The 21,400-nt window shown below is 46.5% G+C and overlaps 1 protein-coding gene and 1 non-coding gene across 2 annotated transcripts; both read right to left on the bottom strand.

The window, feature by feature from the left end:
• Positions 1–27: 27 nt before the first annotated feature.
• LOC145399331 (uncharacterized) lies at positions 28–10,807 on the bottom strand. The gene is made up of 9 exons (XM_080271988.1): positions 10,763–10,807; positions 8,596–8,723; positions 7,994–8,203; positions 7,427–7,642; positions 6,902–7,154; positions 3,444–3,634; positions 2,926–3,014; positions 1,317–1,540; positions 28–45 (listed from the first exon to the last, which is right to left on the bottom strand). Exons 1-9 carry the CDS (start codon positions 10,805–10,807, stop codon positions 28–30), a joined length of 1,374 nt encoding a protein of 457 aa, XP_080128114.1.
• LOC145399390 (5S ribosomal RNA) lies at positions 588–706 on the bottom strand. Its single transcript, XR_013897294.1, has one exon. It is a non-coding gene; the product is annotated as a 5S ribosomal RNA (ribosomal RNA).
• Positions 10,808–21,400: the final 10,593 nt, after the last annotated feature.

Raw genomic sequence — 21,400 nt, 5'->3', positions numbered from 1 at the left:
ACGACACCACTCAGACTGTTATTAATATTACTCGTTGGCATGATCCTGGGTGAACAAGATACATTCAAATCAAGAGATGCAGGTTTACTAATCCCATTCTCATTTAAACCCTGATCAATATTATGCACTGGCAGGTTCAAATTAGGAGATGAGGCTTCACTAATCTGAACATCACTTGAACCGTGATTAAGGGTCCTCACTGGGGTGATTCCAGGTGTATGAGATGGATTTAAATCAAGAGATGATGGTTTACTAATCCTGATGTCACTTAACCCAGGATTAACACTACTTGTTGTGGTGATGCCGGGTGGATGAGCCTGATGATAGATGGTGAAGAAGGTGCGTTGTTGTCGCTCTAATTGGTGACTGTGGTGGTCTATTCCTAACACCAGCCTATAGCATCTGCAAGAGGGTAGAAATAATACTAGTACTACTGCTAATAATAATAACAGCTAATAATAATACCATAATTCATTCATTCATTGCCAGATGCCATATATCCCAAACGGGGTGGTCAAGGGCTTAGAGTTAATTGTTTTACAGAGAGGGGCACTAATCCTCCACCAACCCCACTTCACACGTAGGGATGCCAACAGCATCTGGTGTTCCCAGGCGGTCACCCATCCAAGTACTAACCAGACCCAACGTTGCTTAACTTCGCTGATCGGATGGGAAGCGGTGTACTCAACGTGGTATGGCTGTTTTAATAACCGTAATTATCAACACTGTCATTATCATCATCCAACCCCACACCGCCTCATATAAACAGGTGCACAGGGGCCCAGGGCTAGGCTATTCAGTCCTGACATTTAAGGTAAGGATGACCAGCCTCACTAACCCTTGAGTGGCAGTATGTGACCAATAATCTCCAACTATCCCTTAGATATTAACCCTTGCAGTCTTAATCTGGCTGGAGCAAATTAACCCACTAAACCACCAGGCATTACTAGTGTATTGTTGCTGTATATGGTTACTACCCAATGTAGTAAAAGGTTTCCTGGTTTAAAGGAAATAATTTGGCTTTTCACTTAGTCACCCAAAGCTAGAAATGCTTTGAGTGAGTGGATGGTATAAGCCCTCAATGCCACAAACAGTAGACTTACTTGCAAAAAAAAGAACTAAAGAAAGGTGACATGCAATAGGGACTTGAGTGCAATCTATCTAAGGCCACTAACAAGCTGCCTCCATGTCACCTTGTCCTCCGCCATAATGCGGCCCTTTCTCCAACTCATACCTACCTCTCATAAATCTCTCCAACTTACTCTTGGTCTACCCCTCCACCTCCCTCAATTACACTTTCCTGATCAGTCTCTCACCCTCAATTCCACCACTGATACAATTACCACAATATCCTCAGCATCATACCTGAAACACAGTCTGTCCGAAAGTAGCGGCTCCTGGTGTGTGAGGTCGTGTAAGGCCTGAGCAACCAGACGAGCTGAATATCTGAGTCTGGAGCTGCCCCTTATCCCGCCCCTGCCCCCCACCACACGACAACACACCCAGCAACACTCAGGAGGATTCATTGTGTTCATTATACCTGTAGGAGATAAATCCGAAAAACAGAAATGAGGAAGTGTGGAAGCACTGTGGTGATGATGTGAAGTAATATACCAGTGACAACTAAGCTTTTGCATTGTCCAGGAGGAGGTTTAAGTTTAGAAGTACATACTCAAACATGGGAATTTTAAAAAGATGCAGTTCTGAAGGAAATGTTATAGAGAGACCCCCTAATTATGAGAAAGTATCACTGAACATACTGGAAAGAAATATATGACCATTATGAGCCAAACTAATGAAAAAGAAGGTCAGTAAGTTTGCTTCCTATTAGCAGGTAGTATACATTAATAAGGCCACTTCTTACATGGCATTTCCTTCTTAAATTGGTCCAAGATGATTTATAAGCTGGAGTAGGGGGTCTGGGCACCCAGATTGGTGTCATTTGTGATAAAGAGGAATGTCACACACACACACAACACACACACACAATCAGGAAAAACAAATCTGACTGTAAAAACGATCGAGTGGTCTTGCAAAAAACTTCTCATGACCTACTACCGCACAGAATTTTTAAACTTTTTTGCGGTGTGGTGTTGGTAAGGGACGCCTTCACGTGGTGGTAACAATATGACCGGGCATTTCCACTGACCGGTTTTACAATTATAGCTCAAATCCCTCCCATTCCCCCCAGAGGAGGGTGGTGGATTGCATGAGGGGCGATTCGTCTGCAATCCACCGGACCACCGCTTTCACTATTTCCCTTATTTCACTGCTTCGTCTCTCTTTCTCATTCTCTGTTATCATATTCTTTTTCTGAGATGACTGCAAGGTTACACTGAACGCAAGAGAGGGAAAACTTTTTGTAGATATGCCTTAACAACAATTCTTTGTGCGTATAAACAAACAGAGAACTTGCGTCTGTTTATGTTTACATCAATCAGCTGTTTGTCCGCCATGATGAATTTGAGTTTTTGGCGGTCTATCTATCTATCTATCTATAGCCCGACGCCCTAATCCCGCAAAGGGTGGCCGCAGACAAAACGCCTCCAAGTCACTCTGTCACCCACCATTTGACTCCCCTCCCCCCAACTCACCCCCCCTCCCTCATATACCTCTCAACTCCATCCCTCCACCTCATCCTCGGTCTACCCCTCCCTCTCCCTCCCTCCACCTCACCTACATACACCCTCTTAGTCAGTCTTTCACTTTGGCGGTAATTTCAAAATAAGATCTCATTTTTTTTTTTTTCTAAACCACATCGTCAGTCCCCTTCACTTGCGGGTTTTTCTACAATATGCAATCCTCCATATAAATCTGGTCTTATTCTAGATTCTATAGGCTAGCCAGACACCTAAATAGTGAAAATGGTGGCCTGTCACCCTATCAGACTAGCCTTCTTCAAAAGTATCCTCACTCATACCTCACCAACCCATTCCCCCTTATCCTTAGTCTCCCCCGACACATATCTCTCCACCCCATCCCATCTAGCGCCGATCCCGTATTCCACTGGACTGCTGGTGAAGGCCACGGAACTCATGGCTGTATCTCCATAGACCTTGGGCTGTAGTAAGTTGATTATTCATGTCGAGATAATTACTGGGGGAGTTGCACGACAGGACCCTTGTGGCTGAAGCCGGAGGTTGAGTGAGGCTAAACGTCCCATGACGTTTTTTCCTTCACTATAAGTGAAGGAAAAAATCAAACTGCTAGCAAGTATGTACGACTCAAAAGGTGCGACCCCACTCCCACGGGTGCAAAATAAAAAGAATCAGTCTTTAGCAACTATTCTATTACTTTTAATTTTAAAAATACAAAGGAACCTTTCTTTACAGAGCATTTTTGACAACTTCATCACAACAGGTTGAGTGATACGTGTTCCATTTGGTGAAAATTAGCTTGTGGCCTCCTTTCTGTTTCCGGAAATTAGTGAACGAAGTATGTACGAAGCTTTCTGGTAGAGTTCCAGTAACAAATTCATCACCGCTATCACATATATTTCAAAACTAGTGCAGGCTCTGACAAGGACGGGGAAGGAGTTGCAGATGTAGATGTTTAAACGCAGAAGATTGTTTTCCACAAGACGAAGACAACTGCTCAGGACGGGTATGTCCAAAACGATGCCGAAGTTACATTTCTGAAAGTTCGAATTATTATTATTATCATTATTATTATTAGTGTGATCAGTATGGAGACAATTGGACGCGATCGTGAAAAGGGTAGCATACGTGATTAAGATTGATTATAAGAAGACAAAATGGACAGAGTGATGAAAAGAGTATGAGTGAGTTTGGCTATATCAAAGACATCTGGATAGGAAAGTGAAGCCAGTGATGTCAGTTTCAATGAGGAAGACGCAGTGTTACGCCAAAAAGAAAACTGGAAGGATATGGCACTTACGTGCGTGAGAAAGGTGTATATGCCTACCCATCCAACCACACCAACACCCCACTGCACCCCACCCAACCCCACTACATATCACTCAACCCCAACGTATACCACCCAACCCCACCATTACCCCACTGCACACCACCATTACCCCACTGCACACCACCATTACCCCACTGCACACCACCCAACCCCGCTGCAAACCACCCAGCCCCACAGCACACCATCATTACCCCACTGCACACCACCCAACCCCACTGCACACCACCATTACCCCATAGCACACCACCCAACCCCACTGCACACCACGCAACCCCACTGCACACCACCATTACCCCACTGCACACCACCCAACCCCACTGCACACCACCATTACCCCACTGCACACCACGCAACCCCACTGCACACCACCATTACCCCACTGCACACCACCCAACCCCACTGCACACCACCCAACCCCGCTGCCACCACCCAACGCCACTGCACACCACCCAACCCCACTGCACACCACCATTACCCCACTGCACACCACCATTACCCCCCCGCATACCACCATTACCCGACTGCACACCACCATTACCCAACTGCACACCACCATTACCCCACTGCACACCACCATTAACCCACTGCACAACACCATTACCCCACTGCACACCACCATTACCCAACTGCACACCACCATTACCCCACTGCACACCACCATTAACCCACTGCACAACACCATTACCCCCCTGCACACCACCATTACCCCACTGCACACCACCATTACCCCACTGCACAACACCATTACCCCACTGCACACCACCATTACCCAACTGCACACCACCATTACCCCACTGCACACCACCATTAACCCACTGCACAACACCATTACCCCCCTGCACACCACCATTACCCCACTGCACACCACCATCACCCCACTGCACACCACCATTACCCCACTGCACAACACCATTACCCCACTGCACACCACCATTACCCAACTGCACACCACCATTACCCCACTGCACACCACCCAACCCCACTGCACACCACTATTACCCCACTACACACCACCCAACCCCACTGCACACCACGCAACCCCACTGCACACCACCATTACCCCACTGCACACCACCCAACCCCACTGCACACCACCATTACCCCACTGCACACCACCATTACCCCACTGCACACCACGCAACCCCACTGCACAACACCATTACCCCACTGCACACCACCCAACCCCACTGCACACCACCCAACCCCGCTGCCACCACCCAACCCCACTGCACACCACCATTACCCCACTGCACACCACCCAACCCCACTGCACACCACCATTACCCCACTGCACACCACCCAACCCCACTGCACACCACCCAACCCCACTGCACACCATCCAACCCCACTCCACACCACCCAACCCCACTGCACACCACCATTACCCCACTGCACACCACCATTACCCCCCTGCATACCACCATTACCCCACTGCACACCACCATTACCCCACTGCACAACACCATTACCCCACTGCACACCACCATTACCCCACTGCACAACACCATTACCCCACTGCACACCACCATTACCCCACTGCACAACACCATTACCCCACTGCACACCACCATTACCCCACTGCACACCACCATTACCCCACTGCACACCACCATTACCCCACTGCACACCACCATTACCCCACTGCACACCACCAATACCCAACTGCACACCACCATTACCCTACTGCACACCACCATCACCCCACTGCACACCACCATCACCCCACTGCACACCACCCAACCCCACTGCACACCACCATTACCCCACTACACACCACCATTACCCCACTACACACCACCCAACCCCACTGTACACCACCATTACCCCACTGCACACCACCATTACCCCACTACACACCACCATTACCCCACTACACACCACCATTACCCCACTGCACAACACCCAACCCCACTGTACACCACCATTACCCCACTGCACACCACCCAACCCCACAGCACACCACCCAACCCCACTGCACACCACCAATACCCCACTGCACACCACCATTACCCCAATGCACACCACCCAACCCCACTGCACACCACCCAACCCCACTGCACACCACCCAACCCCACTGCACACCACCCAACCCCACTGCACACCACCATTACCCCACTGCACACCACCATTACCCCACTACACACCACCATTACCCCACTACACACCACCCAACCCCACTGTACACCACCATTACCCCACTGCACACCACCATTACCCCACTACACACCACCATTACCCCACTGCACAACACCCAACCCCACTGTACACCACCATTACCCCACTGCACACCACCCAACCCCACAGCACACCACCCAACCCCACTGCAAACCACCATTACCCCACTGCACACCACCATTACCCCACTGCACACCACCCAACCCCACTGCACACCACCCAACCCCACTGCACACCACCATTACCCCACTGCACACCACCATTACCCCACTGCACACCACCCAACCCCACTGCACAACACCATTACCCCACTGCACACCACCCAACCCCACTGCACACCACCCAACCCCACTGCACACCACCATTACCCCACTGCACACCACCCAACCCCACTGCACACCACCATTACCCCACTGCACACCACCTTCCTCCTCCTCCACCTGCTCATCATCATCATCCCTATACTGACCACAGCATCAAACATGGAAGCAGGATAGGAAGTTAGGTCATCTGTACATTTATTCTCAAGTAGGTCAATGCGAAGTCACTGAGGTTGTTAGTGTAAAGTACTGGGAAGATGATGATGATGATGATGATGATAATGATGATGATGATGATGATGAAGTAGACAATGAAAAACTGACATACTGACCGATAGATAGATAATATGATAAACAGATAGCTATGCAAAGATTAAGACAGAGATTGAGTAACAGAGACTGAAATACAGATATAGAGACAGACAAATTGATTGAGGAATAGACGGAGAGAGTCAAACGTAGATAAACCAATTACCTACCATAACAGCAAACATAAATGCAGAATACCAGCTTAGATCATCCGTATATTTGTGCCCAAGTAGGTGAAATGCGAAGGCTCTGAGGGTATTGGGGTCCAGTACTGGGGTGATCCTGTGCACACCTTTCAGTAGCGCGTCCGCCATTAAGGGGAAGTCTGGTGGCGGGTCCTGCAAACCTTTCAACATTACGTGAGTCGTTATGGCGTCGCATTTTTTTCGAACATCGCTCAAGTCGCCAGTGCATAAGTTGTACCTGCAGGAATTTATCATCATCATTTTCATCACCATCATCATCATCATTATTATCATCAACATCAACCTTATTATTATCAACATCATCATCATCCTTTTGACCCTATGAAAGTAGTCAAATCAGCACTCCAATCCAAACTCAGTACAACAGGCCAAACCAACACACACACCCCACACACACCCACACCCACACCCACCCACACACCCACACACACACCCACACACATACACACCCACACAAATACCCACACACACACCCACACCCACACACACCTGTCGTCTATCCCCATGAGGTAGCCCACGGCCCGCCAGAAGTGCACAAGCCCCTCTTCTTCGTTCCTAGTAAGGGTAAGTCCAAGATGGTTTCCCCGCGTCACCACCAGACCAAAAAAAGCCCACTGTGTCAACGCCAAGTCCGCCTGGCTGGCTGGAGTGCACGCAAAGGCGCTGGCGTGCATCTTTCTGACTGCCTGAATGGACTTGAAGGCACTGCAAATAAAAATATTGTTAGTTCTGTTTACTGACCTATGTGTTGTTGATACGCATTGCTCCACAGCCTCCTCCTCTTCCTCCTCCTCCTCCTCATTCTCCTCCTCCTCCTCCTCCTCGTCCACGTCCTCGCCCTCCTCCTCAGCCTACTCTCTCTCTCTCTCGTCCTCCTCCTCTTCCTCCTCCTCCTACTCCTCGTCCTCAGCCTCCTCTCTCTCTCTCTCTCTCTCTCTCATACACCCCAACCCTTGTCAGCCTAACATGTATTCAGTATAGACAGTGGGCATCAGTCCCCATATGGCGACATGAGACGGTGGGCCTCAGGTTAAGGAGTATCTATTTAGTATTTACCTTGACTCTGTGTTGAAAATCTCGCCCCCATACCATCGCATAACATGAGTGAGAGTGCTCAGGTAGCGCTTATAGGCCGTGGCGGGTGTGGCTGAGCGCTGACTTGCACTGAGCACGTGGAGAATGCTGGGGACGCTCAGCAGACACAGCAGACCTACTAGATTACTGACGAAGATGCTAAGGAAGTTGTTGTGGAAGAAGTTCTGACCTCTGTGGAAAAATAATGATGATAATAATAATAATAATATAATAATAATAATAATAATAATAATAATAATAATAATAATGACGATGATAATAATAATAGTAATAATAATTGTGGTGGTGGTGGTGGTGGTAGTAGTAGTAATAGTAACAGCAGTAGCAGTAGTAGTGGTGGGTGGTGGTGGTGGTGGCAGCAGCATCAGTAGTAGTAGTAGTAGTAGTAGTAGTAGCAGCAGCAAAGTAGCAGTAGTAGTAAAGTTATAACTAGTAGTAGTAGTAGCAGTAGTAGTAGTAGTAGTAATAAGAGTAGTAGTAGCAGTAGTAGTTGTAGCAGTAGTAGTAGTAGTAGTAGTAATAGCAGTAGTAGTCACAAATCTAACAACATATAATCAACTCACCGCCTCAGCTTCTCTTCATCTAGCCAGGGTGGGGGTATGACGGGTTCAGCTGAGTCTGCAGTCCACTGGGAGCCACCACGCAGCAGCTCCTCTCTCACCCACACCACTGCATCACGCTCTCTCGAGTTCTAAAGGATGATTTAGACTTGGAAAAATGTCGCCTGAATTACCACCAGCATCACGCAAAATTAGGCTGACTTTGAGGATTGTGATTTTGAGAGAGAGAGAGAGAGAGAGAGAGAGAGAGGAAATATCAGTGGGTGTTCCTCTAATAATAATAATAATAATAATAAATTTTACTCAGGAATAACAACTGTAATATCGCTGTGTAATGAGTATATAGCCAATTCTAGAACCATTTCTTTGGGAGAAGATTAACCCTTAGAAAAACAATGGAGTGTGTACCTTTCTCCCCCTGTGCTTCCTCTTACACCCACACCACTGCGTCATCCTCCCCCCATTTCTTGATGAACACTGAGACTCACACCCCCTCTACCTTGCTTTTATCTCTGCACCCCATCTCTCCACCTCATCCTTGGCCTCCCCCTCCTCCCTTCCCATCCACATTACTCACATACGCTCTCCTTGTCAATCTCTCTCCACCCAACTATCACCCACCCACTCATATACCTCTCCACCTCATCCCTCCACCTCATCCTCGGTCTTGCCCTCCTCCTTCCCCCTCCACCTCGCTCACATACTCTTCTAGTCAGTCTCTCTCCACCCAACTATCACCCACTCTCTCATATACCTCTCCACCCCATGCTTCCACCTCATCCTCGGTCTCCCCCTCGTCCCTCTCATCTCCTTGACCTCACTAACTCACACTCTCCTAGTCAGTCTCTCATTCCCAATTCCCTCCACATGGGTAAACCAACTCAAAGTACTTCAAATGCTACTCCACATGAAAACATACACATACATACACTCTCCTAGTCAGTCTCTCATTCTCCATCTCTTCTTGTGGCCAAATTGTGTCAAGGTTGAGAGTTCAAAGCTAAGATAAGTTAACAGATAAGAAGTGTTAGTATGGGGAGAGTACTTTAATTCACCTCTCTCTCTCTCTCTCTCTCACTCTCTCTCTCTCTCTCTCACTCTCTCTCTCTCTCTCTCTCTCTCTACCTACCTACCTATCTATCAATCTATTTATCTTAGTGTAGGATATGTTTTTTTTATCATAATTCTCGCGACACACTCTCCTAGCAAACTATCTCTCTCTTTCTCTCTCTCTCTCTCACACACACACACACACACACACACACACACACACACACACACACACACACACACACACATCACAGAGCTCCTAGTATGACCTTCCTAGACATAAAATTATAGATGTCTAGATCACCTTTATCATACCTGGATTATTTTCACCTTACGTTATGTGGTAGGAATGAGTCTCCTTAGTTACTAGTCAAATTTCACCCTCCAACCTGATCACCATCCATCCATCATCCAATCCTATGTTGACCCATGAGGAGCGTAGGAGCCCGGGGCTAGGCAAGTTGGCCCTGACATTTAAGATGAGAGTGACCAGCCTCACTTATCCCTGAGTGGCATTACGTGAGCAATAAACCCCAACCACCCCTTGGATATAAACCTACACAGGCTCAATCCGATTGGAGTGCCTTAATTACCCACAAAGCCACCAGGCGTCATAATGGTTTCCTGGTGTACAGGAAACCATTTGGCTTGTCACTCAGTGTAAGGTCACCCATAGGCAGAAGGAAGAGGAAAGAGCGAAGGAAAAAGACAGAAGAGGATGTGTGAAGTCACCCATAGGCAGAAGGAAGAGGAGAGAATGAAGGAAAGAATCACAGAAGAGGAAGAAAGGAAGAGAGGAAAAGGCAGACACCCAAAGAAGCACTACCGTACATCGAGTGAGTGGATGCCTGGATGGTGAGCACTCCCCACCTACCACCTCCAGCCTGATCACACCTGGCCATTAACTAAGGTATTACCCGTAGTTATGAGCAGGAATGAGTCTCCTTGGTTACTAGTCATTTGTCGCGAATCATACTTAGTGATATTAGCGAAGATGAGGCACTGGCAACGCTGCAATCCGTCTCCTTGGTTACTATTCGTCCGTCGTGAATCCAACTTAGCGATATTAGCGATGATGATGGCTTTGGCAACGCTACACTAGAGCAAGCTGGCAACTCACCTCCGTCAGAAGTTTGTGAGTGTAGGAGCCCTCCGTTAGTTTCATATTTTCCTTATTTCTTCCTTCTGTACTTCCTCCAGCCATATTATTTTGCACTTCCTCACTTCTTTATATACTCCTTGATATGTGGAAACTTTTGAATCACCCTGTGTGGGGGGGAACTGGGTCAAAATAGGAAAAACTGAAGGATATGTTTTGAAAATTCACTCGGCTATACTGACTCCCTAACACTGACTCCTTGACACTCTCTGTCTCTCTCTCTCTCTCTCTCTCTCTCTCTCAGTAATTTCCTTCTCACACCTCACCTATCAAGCGTAACCCCTCCCCCCTCTCTCTTTTGCGTAATTTCCGTCTCATCTCTCTCTCTCTCTCTCTCTCTCTCTCTCTCTCTCTCTCTCCAGACATCACATACCTCACTTCCGGTATAAACTTTTCTCTCTCAAGGTCAAAAGAGAAAGTAAATGATCCTCTCCTCTCTCTTTCTCTCTCTCTCTCTCTCTCTCTCTCTCTCTCTCTCTCTCTCCAAACATCACATACCCCACTTCCGGTATAGGCTTCTCTCTCTCAAGGTCAAAAGAGAAAGTAAATGATTCTCTCTCTCTCTCTCTCTTCATCTGACGGAACTGGACCACTGCCAGGTTGAATACTACGTCAAGGTGATGGGGATAGGAGAGAGAGAGAGAGAGAGAGAGAGGGAGACGGGCAATACACCACACACACACACACACACACACACACACACACACACACACACACACACACACACACACACACACACACACACACACACACATTAACAGACAGACAGACAGACAGGTAAACAGATAGCGAGAGACAGAGAGTGGGACAGGGGGCCAACCATCCACTCACATGATGTAGTGCTGACTTCAAGTGACTACACACTACATGACGAGCCAAATAGTTACTCGCAGCCCACAAAACCACTGAGGAGGAGGAGGAGGAGGAGGAGGGAAAAGAAGAAGAGGAGAGGAAGAAAATGAAATAAAAGGAGGAGAAAGAGACGAAGAAAAAGAAGTAGGAGAAGAAGGAGGAAAGGAAGAAAAGGGAAGAGAGAAAAGAAGAGGAGGAGGAGGAGTAAAAGGGAAAGAAGAGGGAGGAAGAGGAGGGAAAGAAGAGGGAGGAAGGGGAGACGAAGAAGAACAGTAAACAGGGGAGAAGAAGAGGAAGGAAGGAAGAAGAAGTGGAGGCAGAGCATAATGAAGAGGATGAGAATGAGTTTTGTTGTTGACCCTGGGGGATGGGAATGAGTCTGCTAAGGTGGACAAGCAACCAAGTACGGAAAGCTGCGTATGTCTGTTTGTTATTCTCTCTCTCTCTCTCTCTCTCACACACACACACACACACACACACACACACACACACACGCAATATTAGTAAGACTCATAACCAGTATTACTGTCAGTTGCATCAAAATAATTCTTTGACTCTTCGCACACTTGTATTTTTTTTACCTATTTCACGTAGCTCAATGGAAGGATTACACCATACTGTGGCTCTACATCTTTCCATAGCACTTCTTCGTGACTAGCATCGTAATCCAGAGTCAATCTCTTGCTTTGAAGATGGAGAGATGGCAATTTTGGACCAAGTTAAAGTGAAAATGGGATAGAAATATATAACCATGTGCTGAGGCCTGTATAAATAAGTAACAATTGCTTTAGATACAGTGTTTATGTGATGTAATATACGTATTATTTAGTAAGTTAATTGGAGTAGCTGGCAACCCCCTCTTACACAACCCCCATCGGTATATAAACCCCTGGGAATGACCTAACGCAGTCCAGTGCTGCAATAGTCAACGGTGAGGTAAGAACGCTGCATGAGACTCCCCATAAAATGTACCTGTTGTGATGGATTCCCTTTCATAATTTTCATCTGAGCATGTGGAGTCACGTGGAGGGGAAGTGAAGGAGCGTTGTGGTGTGGATGTGGATGTGATAGGAAGCGTTAGGAGAAACACACTGAGGTGGTTTGGCCATGTGGAGAGCATGGAGAGTGAGAGACTGACGAGGAGAGTGTATGTGAGTGAGGTGGATCTGGAGTTACATGGAGAGACAGACTGACAAATGAGGAAGTGAAGGAGCGTTGTGGTGTGGATGTGATAGGAAGCGTTAGGAGGAACACACTGAGGTGGTTTGGCCATGTGGAGAGGATGGAGAGTGAGAGACTGACGAGGAGAGTGTGTGTGAGTGAGGTGGAGTGGGAGAGAGGAAGGGGGAGGCCAAGGATGAGATGGAGGGATGGAGTGGAGCGGTATATAAGGGAGGGGGGTGTGAGCTGGGAGCAGGGCAGTGAAATGGCGGGGGACAGGGCGACGTGGAGGCGATTTGTTTGTGGCCACCCCGTATGGGATTAAGGCGTCTGGCAATAGATTGATAGAATTTTGATTTGTTTTTTGTAGGAAGAAGGAGGGCAAGAGACTGTGTTCCCATCTCTTCCGTTCCTCCTACAGAAAAAATCTTAGCCAGGAGAGGAAGATCATTGTAAGGTACTGTACGTTTTCTTTACGGAGGACAGGGAAGGGAATGTGGTAAATCATCCTGCATAACGCAAGTCTAAATCATCAATATACTTGCGAATTCCACCAAATCTAACCCAGCCTAACCTAACCTAATCTAACCCAACCTAAACATATCTAAACCGACCTATTCTAACCCAGTCTAACCTAATCCGTTTATACCTGATCGAACTGAACCCAACCCGACCTAAAATGACCTAATCCAACCCAACCCTGCCTAAAGTGACCTAACCTAGCTTCATATCGGCTATCCATTCCTTCAGATTTACATGCGGTCTGTGAAAGTCTACGGATGTCGCACTCCAAGTTTGACTGACGGTTCTCGGAAAAAACAATACTCCCATCCTTACCTACGAAGATATAATAACTGTGTGTGTGTGTGTGTGTGTGTGTGTGTGTGTGTGTGTGTGTGAGAGAGAGAGAGAGAGAGAGAGAGAGAATGGCCTTGGCTGTAAGTACTGTGTGTGCACCGAGGGATAAAGCCAAAGAAGGTAAGCGTTAAGAAAACAGAGACAGGAGATACGGATGGTGAATATTCCCCTTCTCTCTCTCTCTCTCTCTCTCTCTCTCTCTCTCTCTCTCTCTCTGCTTAGCTTCCACGTTTGAGCGCCATGTACAAATACCCCCACTAATACCAGTACACCAGTCCTATTTGAGTCAGCCCTAGCATGTATTCAATATGAACGGTGGGTCAGATTAGAGGACTGAATAGACTGTAGTCGCGGAGCAGGACTCGGAGGTTGTCATTATCGTACCCTGGCAACCTACCATTCGAGAGTGCGTCCGATTTCGTATCATATTATACACGAATCATACTATATGCACGAATATATTATACACGAATATTATTATACACGAACATATTATACACGAATCATATTATTGTGCACGAATATATTATACACGAATAATATGACACACGAATATAAGTATGCACGAATATATTATACACGAATAATATTACACACGAACATATTATCCACGAATCTTATTATAATGCCGGATATATATTATCCACGAATATTATTATTCACGAACATATTATACACGAATATTATTATACACGAATATTATTATACACGAACATATTGTACACGAATCATATTGTTGTTCACGAATATATTATACACGAATAATATTCCACACGAACATATTATACACGAATCACATGAGTCTGATATTATACGCGAAATCACGCACTTTTGAATCGTAGGTTGCCAGGGCACGATAATAACAACCTCAGAGTCGCGCGCCGCGGCTATAGTAACCAAGGAGACTCATTTTTAGAGCAGGAATAAAGCTGACTAAATTTCATGGAACCACAACATAATATTCAAGCTGTCAGTGGCCCACTTCCGTCAGATAAACACAAATTTACAGTAGAATTAGTGTTGTTTTTGTTAGCATTATAATGTTTAGTTTGCTTCATGTTTACGTCTGTCCGATAGCACGATAACTCTCTCTCTCTCTCTCTCTCTCTCTCTCTTATCTTTTGTCTGCCTGTCTCGAACCTTTGTGGGAACGACCTTGCTTCTCTTTACGTCTTACGCTAACTCGTTCTTTCCTTCCCTTTTTTCCTTAATTCCTTCCTTTCTTCGACGTCTCTTTCTTTCCCTATTTCCCCTTCCTCACTTTTTCCCATCCAGTTCCCTTTTCCTCCTCCTAATTCTTTTCACCATTTCCACTCCTTTTCCTTCCTTCTTCCTTTTCACATCCTTCCCTCTTCTCCCTCCCTGTTCTTTTCAGCATTTCCTCCCTTCCTGCCATTATCTCCTTCGCCCCCTTCTTTTCTCCCCTCCTTGCCAGTCCTCGTACCCTCTCCCCCCCTCCTCTCCTCCCCCTACGACTCCCCCCTTCCTCTCCTCCCCCTACCCTTCCCCATCCTCTCTGCACAAGGGCCAATTTAAATCCCAACTCCAGTACGAACTGACGTTCAAACTCAGGTGCCAACTCAGGTCCCAACACAGTTACCAAACACAAGTACCAACTTAAGTCTTAACACAAGTACCAACTCAAGTCATAACTCAAGCGTTAACTTAGTCCCAACTCAAGCGGAAACTTAAGTATCAGCTCAAGCGTCCCAACCCAAGCGCCAACCTAAGTCCCAACTCAAGTGCCAACGTAAATTACAACTCAAGTGTCAACTTAAGTCCCAACTAATGAATCAACTTAAGTGCCAACTCAAGTGACAACGTGCCAACTCAGGTACGAACATTAATCCCAACTCAAGTGAAACCTTAAGTGCCAACTCAAATGCCAACTTGGGTCAAAACTCAAGCGCCAACGTAGGTCTCAACTCAAGTGCCAACCCATGTCTCAACTCAAGCGCCAACCTTAGTCCCAACTCAAGCACCAGCTTAATCACAACTCACGGGTCAGCATAGGTCCCAACTCAAGTGCCAACGTTAGCTCCAACTCAAGTGCCAACGTAAGTGTCAACGAAAGCTCCAACTAGTGCCAACGTAAATGCCAACTCAAGAGCTAACTTAAGTGCCAACTAAAGCGCCAACTTATGTTGCAACTCAAGCGCAAACATATCTCCCAACTCAAGTGACAACATAAGTGCCAACTCAAGTGACAACACAAGTGCCAACTCAAGTGACAACATAAGTGCCAACTCAAGTGACAAAATAAGTGCCAGCTCAAACGTCAACTCAGGTCCAAACTCATGCGCCAGCTTGGGTCTTAGCTTAAGTTACAACTTAAGTCCCAACTCAAGCTCCATCATGTTTCACCTCAAGCGGAAACTCAAGTCCCAATTCAAGCACCATCTTTAGTCCCAACGAAAGGGCGAGCTTACGTCCCAACTCAAGCATCAACTGAAGTTCCAATTCAAGCACCAGCTTAAGTCCCAACTCAAGCGCCAACTTAAGTCCAGACTTAACTGCCAAATAAAGTGCTATCGTAAATGATAAGTGCAAATGTGAGTGCCAATTCAAGTGCCAACTTAAGTGCCAACTCAAATGCAAACTTAAGAGAAAACTCAAATGCCAACTCAAATGCCAACTTAAGTGCAAACTCACGTAGTGACGTAAGTGCCAATTCAAATGTTAAGCTCCGACCAAAGTGCCAAATTAAGTTCCAAAATAAGTGCCAACTTAAATCCTAAGACAAGTGCCAACTTAAATCCTAAGACAAGTGCCAACTTAAGTCCTAAAACCAGTGCCAATTTAAATCCGACACAAGCGCCAATTTAAATCCCAACTCAAGTACCAACTATAGCTCAAACTCAAGTGTCAACTCAAGTCCCAACACAGGTACTACTTGGGCCCAAACACAAGTACCAACTGAAGTCCTAACACAAGTACGAGCTCAAGTCCTAACTCAAGCGCTAACTTAAGTCCCAACTCAAGTGCCAACTAAGATCCCAACTCATGAGTCAACTTGTCCCAATCCAAGCACCAACTTAAGTCCCAACTCAAGCACCAACTGAAGTCCCAACTCAAGCACCAACTGAAGTCCCAACTCAAGAGCCAACGTAAGTCACAACTCAAGTGCCAACGTAAGTTACAACTCAAGCACCAACTTAAGTCCCAGTTCACAAGTCAACTCAAGTCCCAACTAAAGCGCCAACTTATGCTGCATCTCAAGCACCAACATTAATCCCAACTCAATTGAAATACCTTAAGTGCCAACTTAGGTCAAAACTCAAGCGCCAATGTAGATCCCAGCTCAAGCGCGTACTTAAGCTCCAACTCAAGCGCCAACTTAAGTCCAACTCAGGCGCCAACCTAAGTCCCAACTCAAGCTCTAAAATACGTCTCAACTCAAGCGGCAACTTAAGTCCCAACTCAAGCGCCAACTTAAGTCCCAACTTAAGCGCCAACTCAAGCGCCAACTTAAGTCCCAACTCAAGCGCCAACTTAAGTCCCAACTTAAGCGCCAACTTAAGTCCCAACTCAAGCGCCAACTCTCTCCCTACTCAAGCGCCAACTTAAGTCCCAACTCAAGCGCCAACCTAAGTCCCAACTCAAGCGCCAACTTAAGTCCCAATTCAAGCGTCAACTTAAGTCCCAACTCAAGCGCCAACTTAAGTCCCAACTCAAGCACCAACTTAAATCCCAACTCAAGCGCCAACTTAAGTCCCAACTCAAGCGCCAACTTAAGTCCCAACCCAAGCGCCAACTAAAGTCCCAAGTCAAGTGCGAACTTAGTTCAAACTTGTCCCAATTTAAGTGCCAACTTCAAGTGCCTCATGTGGCACTCAGATTGCACCTATGTGGAAGTTTTCTACTTAAGTGCCACTTAAGTTCAAGTTCCACTTAAGTGCCACTGAAGTTCCACTCAGGTTCCTCTTAAGTGGTTCTTAAATGGAACTTAAGTAGAACTTAAGTGCCACTTAAGTTGCACTTAAGTTCCACTTAAGTGGAACTTGAACTTAGTGGAACTTAAATAGAACTCTTCCAGATAGGTGCCATCTGAGTGCCACTTTAGGCACTTAAGTTGGCACTTAAATTGGGACAAGTTGGAACTACGTTGGCATTTGAGTTGAGACTTTAGTTGGCGCTTGAGTTGGGACTTAAGTTGGCGCTTGAGTTGAAACTTAAGTTCGCGCTTGAGTTGGAATTTAAGTTGGCGCTTGAGTTGGGACTTAAATTGGCGCCTGAGTTGGGACTTAAGTTGCCGCTTTAGTTGGAATTTCAGTTGGCGCTTGAGTTGGGACTTAAGTTGGCGCTTGAGTTGGGACTTAAGTTGGCGCTTGAGTTGGGACTTAAGTTGGCGCTTGAGTTGGGACTTAAGTTGGCGCTTGAGTTGGGACTTATGTTGGCGCTTGAGTTGGGACTTATGTTGGCGCTTGAGTTGGGACTTATGTTGGCGCTTGAGTTGGGACTTATGTTGGCGCTTGAGTTGGGACTTAAGTTGGTGCTTGAGTTGGGAGCTACTTTGGCACTTGAGTTTGGACTTAGGTTGGCGCTTGAGTTGGGACGTAGGTTGGAGCTTGAGTTAGGACTTAGGTTGGTGCTTGTGTTGGCACTTGAGTTGGGACTTAAGTTGGCACTTGAATTGGGGCTTGAGTTGGGATCTACTTTGGTGCTTGAGTTGGGACTTAGGTTGTCGCTTGAGTTGGGACTTAAGTTGGTGCTTGAGTTGGGAATTAGTTTGGCGCTTGAGTTAGGACTTAAGTTGGCGCTTGAGTTGGGACTTAAGTTTTCGCTTGAGTTGGGACTTAGGTTGGCGCTTGAGTTGGGACTTAGGTTGGCGCTTGAGTTGGGACTTAGGTTGGCGCTTGAGTTGGGACTTAAGTTGGCGCTTGAGTTGGGACTTAAGTTGGCGCTTGAGTCGTGACTTAAGTTGGCGCTTGATTTGGGACTTAAGTTGGCGCTTGAGTTATGACTCAAAGTTCGCGCTTGAGTTAGGACTTGGGTTGGCGCTTGAGTTTTTACTTAAGTTGGCGCTTGAGTGGGGCTTAAGTTCGCGCTTGAGTTAGGATTTAAGTTGGCGCTTGAGTTGGAACTTAAGTTGGTGCTTCAGTTGGGACTTAAGTTGGTGCTTCAGTTGGGACTTAAGTTGGTGCTTCAGTTGGGACTTAAGTTGGTGCTTGAGTTCGGAGCTACTTTGGCACTTGGGTTAAGACTTAGGTTGGCGCTTGAGTTGGGACTTAGGTTGACGCTTGAGTTGGGACCTAAGTTGGCGCTTGAGTTGGGACTTAGGTTGGTGCTTGTGTTAGGACTTAAGTTGGTGCTTGAGTTGGGACTTAAGTTGGCGCTTGAGTTGGGGCTTAAGTTGGTGCTTGAGTTGGGACTTAGGTTGGCGCTTGAGTTGGGACTTAGGTTGGCGCTTGAATTGGGACTTAGGTTGTCGCTTGAGTTGGGACTTAAGTTGGTGCTTGAGTTGGGACTTAGGTTGGCTCTTAAGTTAGGACTTAAGTTGGCGCTTGAATTGGGAATTAAGTTTTCGCTTGAATTGGGACTTAGGTTAGCGTTCGAGTTCGGACTTAAGTTGGCGCTTAATTTGGGACTTAAGTTGGCGCTTGAGTTAGGACTCAAAGTTCGCGCTTGAGTTGGGACTTAGGTTGGCGCTTGAGTTGGGACTTAAGTTGGCGCTTGAGATGGGACTTAAGTTTGCGCTTGACTTGGTACTTAAGGTCGCGCTTGGGTTGGGGCTTAAGTTTGCAATTGAGTTGAGACTTATGTTGGAACGCTTGAGTTGGGACTTAAGTTCGCGCTTGAGCTTGGGCCTACGTTGGCGCTTGAGTTTTTACCCAAGTTGGCACTAAGGTTTCACTTGAGTTGGGATTAATGTTGGTGCTTGAGATGCAGCATAAGTTGGTGCATGAGTTGGGACTTGAGTTGACTCGTGATCTGAGATTTATGTTGGTGCTTGAGTCGTTACTTGTGTTGGCACTTGAGTTGTATCTTACGTTGGCACTTGAGTTGGGACTTTAGTTGGTGCTTGAGTTGGGACTTCAGTTGGTGCTTGAGTTGGGACTTCAGTTGGTGCTTGAGTTGGGACTTCAGTTGGTGCTTGAGTTGGGACTAAAGTTGGTGCTTGGATTGGGGCAAGTTTACGCTTCACTTGGGACTTAAGTTGGCCCTTGAGTTGAGACCTTAGTTGGCGCTTAAGTTGGGTATTAAGTTAGCGCTTGAGTTAGGACTTGATCTCGTACTTGTGTTAGGACTTAAGTTGGTACTTGTGTTTGGACCCAAGTGGTACCTGTGTTGGGACGAACTGACACTTGAGTTTGATCATTAGGTGGTACTTGAGTTGGGATTTAAATTGGCGCTTGTGTTGGATTTAAGTTGGCACTTGTTTTAGGACTTAAGTTGGCACTTGTTATAGGACTTAAGTTGGCACTTATTTTGGGACTTAATTTGGCACTTGAGTCGGAGCTTTAGTTAACATTTGAATTGGAACCTACGTCACCACGTGAGTTTGCACTTAAGTTGGGATTTGCGTTTGCACTTAAGTTGGCATTCGCGTTTGCACTTAGGGTAGCATTTGCGTTTCCAGTTAAGTTGACATTTGAGTTTTCTCTTCAGTTTGCATTTGAGTTGGCACTTAAGTTGGCACTTGAATTGGCACACAAGTTTGCACTTATCATTTACGTTAGCACTTTATTTGGCATTTACGTTGGCAGTTAAGTTTGGACTTAAGTTTGCACTTGAGTTGGGACTTAAGCTGCTGCTTGAAATGGAACTTAAGTTGGTGCTTGAGTTGGGACCTATGTTCGCCCTTTAATTGGGACTAAATGTGGCGCTTGAGTTGGTACTTAAGTTTGCGCTTGAGATGAGACTTCTTGCCGCTTGAGTTGGGACTTTAGTTGTCACTTGAGCTGGGATCTAAGTTGGCGCTTGAGTTTGGACCTGAGTTAGCATTTGAGTTGGCACTTATTTTGTCCCTTGAGTTTACGCTTATGATGTCACTTGAATTGGCTATTGTGTTGTCACGAGTTGGCACGTAAGTTATCTCTTGAGTTGGCACTTACGTTGGCACGAGTTGGAGCTTACACTGGCATTTGAGTTGGAGCTTACCTTGGCACTTAAGTTGGGAACTATGCTGACCTTTGAATTGTAATTAAGCTGGTGCTTGAGTTGAGACTAAGGTTGGCGCTTGAGTTGAGACATGGGTTGGCACTTGAGTTGGGACCTACGTTGGCGCTTGAGTTTTGACCCAAGTTGGCACTTGAGTTGGCACTTAAGGTTTCACTTGAGTTGGGGTTAATGTTCGTACTTGAGCTGACACGTTGTCACTTGAGTTGGCACTTAAGTTGATTCATGAGTTGAGACTTAAGTTGGCACATGAGTTGTAACTTACATTGGCACTTGAGTTGAGACTTAGGTTGGCGCTTGAGTTGGGACTAAGCGCTTGAGTTATGACTTGAGTTGGTACTTGTGTTAAGACTTAAGTTGGTACTTGCGTTTGGTACCTGTGTTGGGACATGAGTTGGCACTTGAGTTTGAACTTTAGTTGGAACTTGAGTTGGGGTTTAAATTGGCCCCTGTGAAGAGAGGAGGGGGAGGGGTAGAGGGAGGAGAGGAAGGGGGAGTCGTAGGGGGAGGAGAGGAGAGGGTACGAGGACGGGCAAGGAGGGGAGAGAAAGAGGGGGCGAAGGAGAAAATGGAAGGAAGGGAGGAAATGCTGAAAAGAACTGGGAAGGA

The sequence above is a fragment of the Coenobita brevimanus genome, chromosome 48 (genome assembly GCF_032717465.1).
Source record: "Coenobita brevimanus isolate Jiangsu-jjx chromosome 48, ASM3271746v2, whole genome shotgun sequence".
NCBI lineage: Eukaryota > Metazoa > Arthropoda > Malacostraca > Decapoda > Coenobitidae > Coenobita > Coenobita brevimanus.
The sequence above is the reverse complement of the archived record's forward strand: the minus strand, read 5'-3'. Positions and strand labels throughout refer to the sequence as shown.

Coding starts and splice junctions, on each gene's coding strand:
- LOC145399331 (XM_080271988.1), bottom strand. CDS start 10,807: ATGAAACTAACGGAGGGCTCCTACACTCACAAACTTCTGACGGAG. Junction 8,204..8,595: donor GATGAAGAGAAGCTGAGGCG/GTGAGTTGATTA, acceptor ATTTTTCCACAG/AGGTCAGAACTTCTTCCACA. Junction 7,643..7,993: donor ATTTTCAACACAGAGTCAAG/GTAAATACTAAA, acceptor TTTTATTTGCAG/TGCCTTCAAGTCCATTCAGG.